Source organism: Glycine max, chromosome 1, assembly GCF_000004515.6.
Source record: "Glycine max cultivar Williams 82 chromosome 1, Glycine_max_v4.0, whole genome shotgun sequence".
Taxonomy (NCBI): Eukaryota; Viridiplantae; Streptophyta; class Magnoliopsida; order Fabales; family Fabaceae; genus Glycine; species Glycine max.
In genome coordinates, this window is record NC_016088.4 from 51,832,197 (window position 1) to 51,843,278 (window position 11,082).

The following is an 11,082-nucleotide window of genomic DNA, read 5'->3' on the forward strand; positions in this document are numbered from 1 at the left end:
TTTAACAAGTTTGTCTCTTTCTTTTTATACACCATACAAGATCGATACATCATACATAAGGCAGCGAATGAGATTCATTGTCGTTATGATATATAACACTAGAAGAGAAATGATCATAATTTAAACATAATCCAAGATACACAAAGGTGTTGCATAACCATTGAAAATCTAAGTTCTTTTAAGAAAAATAAAATTCCACAAATATCTTTTCTCAAAACAATGTTTTTTTTTTCCGGTAGGCAAATAAAATTTTACTAATAGAACTCTGTATCACAAGATGTAATTGAGCAACAAATTTAAATAATGTTGACATTTTTCCCAACACAAATTTAAATATCAGTTTATGGCACTGTAAGGAATTAATCTCTTCAACTCGACCTAACCCTAATAGTTAAAAAAATCAAGATATTGTGCATAATTTCATATCAAAACTCTTTTTTAACAAACCATTGGCCGAGCTGCGAAAATTGAAGAAAGGTATTCAATGATCCCTCACAAAGATCCTTAGCAATAGTGATGCACTGATGCTCATAGAATAAACTAAAGATAGAAAAGGAAGAAATGTAGCCCATATAGACTTTCCTGTTTGTTTTATTTTAAAGTTAAAAAAATACTTTGTTATGCTTTTTAATTACAAAAACTAACGTTTTAATATAAATATACAACTTAGATTCATTAAAATGCAAATTTCTATTACATTTAACTGTTTTAATTTTTTTATTAAACTTCAGAGAAAGAACCTTGAGTAAAATTTCATGCACGAGCGCTGCTTCTGATCATTGCATAACAAATTGCTTTGGCTATGGATAATGAGAGATATAATAACTCAGCCAGGCTGTCAAGTGAAAATCCCAACAGTTATGCACTATTATTTGCCTTGACATGAATCTAATGGTCCCTCCACTAACAATGGGGGAAATAGCCGAATAGGGAGTTCGACCAAAAAAATTGCAGAAGCTGAACAAATGTTCTCAACTAATGTAACATGCTAAATGATCTACTATGGTAGCCTAGTCATAGGGAGTTATCATTTTAGTCCATCAAATTATAAAGTACTATCAACTTAATTTCTAAAATTATTAAAATTTCGAAATAGTCTCTAAACTTGAAGATTGTCAATCAAGTTAGTCTAATCATGACTTTTAATCAACTAATGATGTAAGAGTGTTGATGTAGCACCTTAAGTTCCTTTTTGCTATCTCACGTTGGCCCATACATGGCAAAATTATACACATAAACCATGTTGGCAATTTTTTCATGCAATGTTCACCTTTAATTTTCCTCTTGTTAAAACACATTCATGGAATGCTAAAGAGGTAATGATAACGAGTGTTGTAGGACCATCTGCACAATCAAGTTAGAACAAAAAAGAGGTACAATTAGGAATTGGAGCGCATGCACAAGCTCGAGATCTAGAGTCAATGACTAGAAAAACAAGGCTCAGAATTTTGTGTTTTTGCAAGTATGGTTTGATAATAGTTATGCAAATTCTTCCTGGGATTAATTTGAGTTTTATAGGTTTAAATATATGCTCTTAAACCACATAGCAAAAATGCAAAATCACAAATTATATTTTTTTTCTTCTTTTTAATCAATGATCCTCTGGCCTACAGATGTATTGCAATTCCAACTTGTGTCTTTTCTGTTATATCTTAATTGCACAAACAATCCTACATTGCTCAATATCATTACCTTTATGTTGTCTTTCTTTAAACTTTGGTTTTGCATACTACGAAGTTTCAGGGACGTTTTGAACAAAAGGAGGAAAAAGATGAAAGAAGGTAAATGTTGCAAAAAAAATAATTAAAAGTCAAAGTGGTCTTTAATCACGAGCAATGAGCACTAAATTTAATAATGGTCTTTAATTTCATGAACTATATGTAATCACTTCTCTTATTAGAAATTCAAATTTTGGCTCATTATTATGTGAGAAATTATCCCATTTTGTTAGAGTCAACCCCTTTGATGCACTCGTATGCGAAACATGAGATCAAACTCACTCCATATCCTTCTCAATATATTTTCTCTTTTATTCTGTTTATTTGTTAGATATGCTTGTCGAACAAAAAAAAAACTGTTAGATATTCCTGATATATAAAGTTATTCTCGAGCCTAATTAATCTGAGTTAAATTGAGCGGTTATACTGCTTTTTTCCCAAGACTTGAACTTTAAGTATTGTTTTAGAAGAGCCAAATTCTTCATCACTTTTGCTAATTAACATTAGTTTTTATTCCTTTCTTCAATTCTTTTATCCCAAGTGGACGCGTTGGATTGACTTTCCTAACTTGAGAGCACCGGCAATTTATACCTCGAGATTATGCTTATTCTCATGGCAAATTCAGGATTAAAGGTAGGCATATTCCACGAGTGATTAGTGGAAAACTTACATCACGGTTAGTCCTTTGGAAAAACCTTGGGTCAAAACATGGCAAGTCGTTGAAAGTATAAAAAGTAGAAAGTTGAAAGATGGGGCATAGGTGTACTATTGACAAACACGAATGAATTGCCTACTTACCCTTATTGGGAATATCAAGTAAAAGGCATATGCATATCTACTTGATATCACCAATCAAATAGTTGGAGGGGGGTGAGATAATAAAAGATTGTTACCAATTTATTACACTTTAGTCAAATATCTATATTTATTATTCATAATGTAGCAATACACTTTTTAGATGAGTGAGGGCACTGTCATGTGGAGAGAATTCCTGTGTACTTACTGGATCAAGTAAAGAAGTTTGTCTCACTTCAAGGAAGTGACAAAGATATGAATACAACATCAAGTTTTCGACAAGAGATTATGAAATGAGAGACTGAGGAAGAACTTTATATGGGTTGAGTATGTGATTGGGGTCCAGCAAATTCTTGATTGAAGCCATCACTTGTACCTGTCCAATTTCTTACTAGTTTAGACATTAAATTCACAAGTTTACATTCTCAAATGGAGAACTACAACTTGAGTCAATAATATACATACAGTTTCATGTGATTTGCTGTAGAAAATTTCGTTGGCTTTCATTAGTCCCAGGCCATGCTCCGCGCTAATGCTACCTCGGTGCTTAGATGTCCATTCATATACATAAGGTTCAATATGTGACAAAATCTGCAAATTTTAACGCTGATGATGTTATAAAAAGCATAATTTCATATCCAAACAGTTTTTTTTGAGTTTGCTTGAGCTACCTTGTCATCGTAATGAGAAGTAGAAATGTTTAAATGCAAATTACCATCTCCAAGGTGACCATATCCTATTACATTAGCTGTGTTACCTACAACTCAAAAATAAATAAATAAAATACAATATCTTGTTTGCACGATTGTGATACAACAGATAGCACATATCTTCCATAAAAGCCTCATGTATGCATAGATTTTCTAAGACATAACTAAAGGAATTAAGCATATACTTGCTACATCCATTACGTCTGCTACTTTCTCATCTGAACTATACCACAAACTTAGGAAAACAAAAATATAATAAATAAATGGCAACGTTAGCCTGTTCCTTACCTAGTCTAGAGCGCATTTCTTCAACAAGATTGTACATGTGTTCAAGAGGTATTGATAAATCATACTTGTAAACAGCTCCTGCTCTCATCAATGCCTCTGGTATACCCTGAAATCATCAGATAACGTATAATACAACCGAATTCTTCAATAGTAATCTCATAGAAAAACAATTAAAAAATTACATATTAAACTGAAATTTTAATTACTGATGACAAATCATTGCTGAACAATAAACAGAAGAATAACTCCTATGAAAATTAGAAAATGAATCTAGATTCTACAGCTCAATAACTGTGATTCTGCCACTCAATATGTCCAATGATCAAACATTTAGTTAATTTTGTCCATGTCAATAACGGTCTACACTAAAAAAGCATCCACGAGAGTCAAATGACAACAGCTGAAATCAGAATAAATATGATCAATTTGGCTCATAAATATGAAAAATAAGAATATGAGCAATTTAGCCGGAAGTTCATACCGAGTAAAGAGTAAAAGAACGAAAAAACATACAAAGTTTGAATTGAAATCTTCTCTAGGGATGAAACAGCCAGTAGAGCCTTAGTAGTCAAGCAAGTGGATAATAAGGGCAAGTATATAACAATAACTTTGATGTGACATTGGTATAAAAATTCCAAAATGCAAGTGTATAGCCTATCTAGCTTGGTCAAGCTTGTTGATTTTTAAAAAACTGAAGTATGAATCCAGAAGAGGTTAAAATACTGACTACAAAAATTAGAAAACAAGCTAAGAGTAATGAGACCACTAAAATGAAAACTGAAAAGCAAAGCATGGCAGGGATATCTGCTTAATTTTGAATAGAGATAAAGTATTTTTTCCTAAGAAAGATAATCACAGAGTGAAAAATGTCAACCTCACGTAGAAGCCAAAAAGATGATGCTTGGTTTATGTCTTGTGCAAGAACACCATCGGATATCAATTCATTCTCCATGGAGCCAAGTAGAAATGCTTCAAGCTTTTGCCTGGAGGTATCAAAATAAAATGTGACATCATATGTGAAGGGACTTATTACATGCTCAGAATTGATAACTGAAAAAAAGGAAAATAAGTCATATGTGAAGGGATTTAGTTACATGCTCAGAATTGATAACTATAAAAAGGAAAATAAGTTAAGGAACATGTTCAGGAAGATTTTAAGGCTCATACTTCATAGCATAGAATATTTCATTTGGATCAAACTTGGGATGCTGTAAGTGAAATAATGGAGGATGAGATATTTATAATAACAGTCCCCTTATCAGTTATTTATTAGACCCTGCAATTCATGTCTGCCACCCAACCCCTTAAAAAGTTGAAGTAGCTGGTGCAAATTTTTAACCCCAGCAGAAGCCCGAGATGAGAAGGAAAAAAATTCAGCATTAAACAAATCCATTGATGTTCCAAATTCCACTAATCTCTGTTGAGGATGCTAAATTACAATTTAATTGGATGTATGTGATTGATCAAAAATCAGAACAGCAGAAGTCAATGTAATTTACTCTGCTAAAATGACAAACTACATCTAGTTAAAATGCAAGGACTTTATTCACACACAAAAATTGCAAGGACTTATTACTTGTCAGAAGATTCATCACTGCCTGTTGTCTCAATCAAAACATAAAAGTTATGCAATGACGGCAATGGATTTCGTGCACCTTCCATGTGATTTAAAACCTGTCAGAAATCCAATCAAAACAGGATGACTATGGCCCAACCAAGGGGAAAAGGAAAAAAAGAAATGAAGTTCTAATAATGTTCTCAATAGTAGGACCTAGGTTTTTATAGGAGTAACTTGTCTCAATCCAAAACAAACAAATAAATCTCAACTAAGGGAGCTGTTATGATTGATGAAAATTTTAAATATTGCAATGATCAGATATTACTTACTAATTCATGTAAAGTTCATAATGAATTACATGACAACAAAGAGAACAGTTTGTAGGCCCTTTTGGGAAACCATAGATCAAAGTCAAGACTCGAGCTCCCAAAGCATGTTACTATGCCTGATTGTCTATATCATAATATCGGACAGAAATTCTTAATATGATTTTTCATTAGTGTTTTACAGAGTGTACTTTACCTTTTGTTTATTTCAAACATTTGGGAAGTAGACGAGATTTTATCAATGGAATAAAATGAAAGTGGAAAAAGGAAATGCATGCATGAATTCCTACATAATGAATATGTGATCTTTAAGTGTTTTAGATGTTAAATCCAAAATAGCAGCAAAAACTAAAACTTTAATCAAAATAGAATTTCATCAATAAGACACACCATCAGTTTTATCTATGGTCTCTATGTTTCCACGTCTACCTTGTCAGTATAAAATCACTACAAGAGATGCAGTTTTAAATTTTCTAAATTGTCTACATCATTAAGTGATAATTATTATTCTGTTTGTTACCCCTGTGCCTAACATTTTACACTCACCTCACCATCAATGCTACTCCTTTTTCCGTGTAACACATTAATTCAGACTACAAGACATAAATACATGCACATGGACAGTCTGTCAGCAGTAGCCTCATCAATCTCTAAGATGCAGGATTGCTAAACTATCATTTGCACTCAAGTTAGTAATACCAAGCTTAAGTTAAACCAAACATAAAGTTAGATCAAGTTTTAGCATATGAGTATGCATCAAGACAACTTTAATGAACTTATAAGTAGCAATCATCACACACATTAATTTCATCACAAAGTATCACTTGAGGTTACCAAATTCATAGACTGGACATCCAGAAATTCAAATGCAGATAAAATCTCCCCAAGTTTCCCTTTTGCCTCCTGTAGCAATTTCTGATAAGAGGTACAGAAACAAAAGTAATCTGATAAGATGAATGCCTGTTTCATTCTGAAAACTAAAGGGGCAAGCATATTGGCACAAACTTTTCTAGTAAAATTGACTATCAACTGTAAGTATTTCACTGCACAAGAAAACATGACCTTGCAAATTTCAGATAATTTTTACTTTTTTAGCAGTATAAATTGTTAAAAATTCATAAACCAACACAAAAAGGGTACAATACATAAGTTTATATACGATTTCACCTAATTCATAACAGAATGTTCCTATATAGTTTAATATCTTATCATTTGAGACCTAGTTTCACCTTGCTTATTCAGAGTTACTTGTGGTTAGATGATGATAAGAAAATTAAAATGAATTTGAAAGACAAGGGCATGTTTAGTCTAAGAAAAGGTTTTCTGTTTTCATTTCATGTTTTCAAATGTATAGGAAATGGCAAAAATGACAAAAGGTTAATTTCACCATTTCCAGGAAAAATTATTGGAAAAAAAATAGTAAAAACAAAAAGACATTTATGTAATTATTTGCTAAAAAACACGAAATGAAAAAGAAAAAGAAAAAATAAAACATATAATGCTTCCCAATCACTCTGTATAATATTATCAAAATCGTATATAGGGCAACCAATTTAGGTAACCCACAGAAGTGACTAAAGAAATCAATGCGTCACCAGAATAAAACAACAATTAGTTTAAGAAATTCATTAAGCAAAATATATTTGAAAATAGGAACATTGATCATACCTGGCAGCTGCTATAGTCTTTACAAGCAAGAAAAGCCACATTCACTGAAGATAACTTTGGTGGGGTAAGTATTGAAACCTTAGTAACAATTCCCAAGGAACCTTCACTTCCTACATCATTGGTAGGTTAATTTACAATCAGATTATCTACTTGTTTCCGGGATTGAATTGTTGTTCACAACATACCTATAAATAGATGTTTCAAATCATAGCCAGTATTATCTTTGCGCAATGTCTTAAGCATGTCAAGTACAGTACCATTTGCCAGAACAGCTTCAACACCTGCCAGTCAATCAAAAGTTTGTTTCAGAATAAATTTAATAGAATTGAAAGAAAAATAGATTGAAGATGCCAAGTGTGCAATATATTGATCAATTCTGATGCTTTGATATCCCAACCTCAAAATGGTTCCACCTTTCAACTGGACTTCATTCTAGATTAGAAACAACTAAATGAATACAATCATGTTGCACTGATTATAGAAATATTAAATTCAGATGACGTAGAAAAACAAGTAAAAGTCAACCTGTTTGAATTGACAAGTTTAATGGGTCAAAATTATTTTCTTACCAAGTACACTTCCATGAAGCGATCCATAGCGAACAAGACGCAAACCACCAGCATTAGTTGAAACATTTCCACCAATCTGACAACTCCCTTTTGCACCTAAGTCTAGTGGCATAATAAATCTGAATGAAAAGTGTACATAATTTAAATACAGAAAGCATAATCAAAGTTATGAGTTTTATAACTTAAATGGACAAAGAAAGGGCAACTGATCATCTAAAATTTTCAAGACATAAGTTATGACACTGCGCTTGCACCAGCACTACTTAGAACTTCAAGAAGAGAACAAACCAAAGAGAAAACTTTTTTCTAATATTAATATGAGTTTGTTAAGCAGAGAACCAAAACCGAAACAGTTCTGTTTCAGAATTATTATAATTCATAATATGGAAGAAAAGTCAATTTCGGTATTATTGTTAATTCTTCTTCCAAAAGTAGCCAGCATAAAATTACCCAAATTTTAAAATAAAGATAATTACAGTTCTATGAAATTGATCCAAATTACAATAACTTTATAAAGTGAACAGGATTACCCTTCATTGTCCAGGAATGACATTATATTTTCCAATATGCACCCAGCTTCACATACCAATATTCCACTAACCTAAAAAAAGACATTGACAGAAACTTCAGAGTTAAGTATACAAACCTGCCATTTTAACGTTTGAATTGACTTTTATTCCATTGAGATAATTAATGAAAATTTTATGCAAATGGGTGTTGCAGAGTGACTAGCAGAATTAGATGTCGTTTGCCCTCAAGAGGAGAAACGACTGCATTAAGATGTACTGCATATGGGTGTTTGTGAATGATAATTCACATAGTTTTGCTTAATTTTTATGCAGAAACTACTTTTCAGCTACAAGCTCTATCTGCAGCATCTTGATTATAAAGCTTTCTGAAAGCAAAATAAGCTACATTTTTTTTACAGAAAAAAGGCTAAAAGATAAGAAAGCACTAATCTGTCAATAAATCGATATAAGAAATATATTAATGATTCTATTTTTTATGTGCAAATGCAGTACAGTGCAAAACAAAAATAATACTAAGTTCACAAAACAATTAACAAAAATTCCAAACAGAACTAGAGACACCAAGATAAATACACAGGGAAGGAGGCAGCTCATAACTCATAACAAATGCAGTAAATGGTCTACCTTGTCGAAAGATATGATCTTATTCATAGAACTAAGACTAACAATCACCTGCGATATCAGATATAAGAAAACTATTAATAATCACATAATCATGAGTTTGTTTTCTAATATATTGAAGGTTGACCTCTTGTCACCCAAGAGAATGAATTAAAGGGTATACTTCATCAAAGACAGGCACACTTCCTCCTACAAGACCAGTATTTCCACCTTGGGGAACAACAGCCAAGTTTCTGGAGTTACAATATTTAAGAATCTGAGAAACCTGCAAAAGGAAACACAGAATAAAGCCAATTTCCAAATGCTACACTGAACCAAGGTCCTAAAGGGTAATTGTTCATTCAATTCAACAGAGGCAAACTAAATAATAATATAAAACAATAAAAGAACCTGATCAGCGGTCCTAGGTTGTAACAGGAGCTTACTAGAGCCTTTGTATTTATGCATCCAATCAGTGTTTGAAGTGACAAGCTTGTCCTCATCTTGAACAACATTTTTGGAACCCAATATACCCTCTAAGTATCGAACATCATCATCATTCAACTTTGAGAATCTGGGGTTCCTTTGAACCGACCCAGCCATAGAACCAAAGCATTTGTGCCGAATTCCAACACCCCATTGTTTGGTTTCCGCGAAATTTCTTGAAGGATTGAAAAAAGACAAAACTTGACGATGATCCCCGCGAACAATATTGCTCGGTAACTGCGTGAATTTTTCATCAAAAGCTGTCCCCGAAGTTAACCGAGGACATGACGTTGCTGAAGGAAGAAGAGGTGAGTTCATTCGGCGATGGAAGAAGGGGATGAAGGAGCGTAAGAGGAATCTGCTATTGTGATTCGCCATTGTCTCAGGTTCAGCCTCGAACTTGTTAGGTAGCTTGCGATGAACAATAGCAGCTGAGGCACACAAAGTCAAGTTTGTTACGTTACGGTACTTTGGAATTGGATTGAAGATGATGGAAAGTGGAGGTTGTGTGTGTATTTTAGATGGTGTTAAACTAGGAGGTTCACTTGTTCTGAGTTCTGACACACTACACGTGCCAGGTACCATCTGAAGAACTGATAAATATGTGATAAAAAGAAAAAAAAGAAAGAATAACTGATGAATATTTAAGAAAGCTGTGATTTTAACGTTAGAAAGTATATAATTGTCACAGTAGTTTCTTTTCTATTTTTTTTTAAATAACTAAATATATTTTGTCAATCAAATTAGTTAAATATGATTTAAGTGGTGATCTTAACATATATTTATACATCATCAAAATGACAGTAAATAATTAAATTTAAAAATTTGAACAAAGCAACTAATTTTTTTCTTAATTTCATTAACTAATAAGATAACTTTAGAAAATCATTAACTTGTAAATTAACTGTTATAAAATTGATCAAGTTTATAACAGAGTATGTTAACTCGCTTTATTTTAAATGAGATAAAATGATTGATTTGACCTACCAAAAAATTGTAACTCACCCAGCTTAGAAGTGAATTGATGGATTAAAGAATTGATTTATTAAATGACAAAATGACATGTTGACATATTTTAAACATGCAACTTATCATCCATTCCTATAATCTAATTTTATTCAGAGAATCATGTATGATTTAATAAGTATTAATGTCTTTAATTATGGACAATTGTTTAAATTAATCATTCACGAACTTAAAAATACATAAAATCTTAAATGTTGTCAAGTTGGTAAATTTTTTTTAATTTATATGAATTGAAAATAGTATATTAGGACTTTATAATAATTCACACCGATATATATTCTTTAATCAATTGAGCTAGATTTTCTAGATTAGACAAGTTTAAAAGGCGAATGAAATTTTAAAAACTATTTGGTTTCTACAAATCTTTCGGTGATTAAATTATCCACTTTTATATTTTTTCGAGGACAAAAAAATAAAGATTTACTCTCTTATTATTTATTAAAATTATAAAACTAAAAAGTAAAAAAAGAAAAAAAAAACTAACAATTTTTTACTAATATGAGAAAAACGTATCAAGTGAAATTAAGGATAAAAATAAAACAGGCATTCATTAAATCTATTAATAATTTTACCTTTTAATTCTTAAATTTAAAAACATCTTATTTTAGTTCTTTTACTTAATTTCTAATATCTTTTAGTCTTTATAATAGGTATTATTTTAATTTTTTTAATTTTTAGCCTTCATAACAAAGAACTAAAAAAAATTAAAAAAATTATATATGTAATGACTAAAATGAAATGTTTTTAAATATAAGAATTAAAAAAAAAATCCTAACTATAATATAAGGAGTATTTGTTATTCTAAAAT

The 11,082-nt window shown here is 31.4% G+C and overlaps 1 protein-coding gene across 2 annotated transcripts; it reads right to left on the reverse strand.

Moving 5' to 3' along the window:
* Positions 1-2,624: 2,624 nt before the first annotated feature.
* Positions 2,625-9,849, reverse strand: LOC100811898 (D-2-hydroxyglutarate dehydrogenase, mitochondrial). 2 transcript variants are annotated; one of them, XM_003516506.4, is made up of 14 exons: positions 9,174-9,849; positions 8,947-9,048; positions 8,787-8,834; positions 8,163-8,233; positions 7,633-7,751; positions 7,249-7,344; positions 7,064-7,173; positions 6,230-6,310; positions 5,088-5,185; positions 4,386-4,494; positions 3,512-3,617; positions 3,185-3,270; positions 2,979-3,104; positions 2,625-2,889 (listed from the first exon to the last, which is right to left on the reverse strand). In XM_003516506.4, the coding sequence occupies exons 1-14, from the start codon at positions 9,831-9,833 to the stop codon at positions 2,800-2,802; spliced, it is 1,902 nt and encodes a 633-aa protein (XP_003516554.1). In that variant the 5' UTR covers positions 9,834-9,849; the 3' UTR covers positions 2,625-2,799. The 2 variants fall into 2 exon arrangements, with proteins under 2 accessions (XP_003516554.1, XP_040872123.1); XM_041016189.1 differs by lacking the exons at positions 2,625-2,889; positions 3,185-3,270 and having other exon boundaries at positions 2,984-3,104.
* Between the last annotated feature and the right edge of the window lie 1,233 nt (positions 9,850-11,082).

Bases quoted from the DNA above. Each gene is read 5' to 3' on its own strand.
- LOC100811898 (XM_003516506.4), bottom strand. From the start codon at position 9,833: ATGGTACCTGGCACGTGTAGTGTGTCAGAACTCAGAACAAGTGAACCT. The intron at 8,234-8,786 runs GTAGACCATTTA...GTCTTTTTTTAG, and splicing joins AGATCATATCTTTCGACAAG to GTTAGTGGAATATTGGTATG. The intron at 5,186-6,229 runs GTAACCTCAAGT...GATTTCTGACAG, and splicing joins ATGTCCAGTCTATGAATTTG to GTTTTAAATCACATGGAAGG.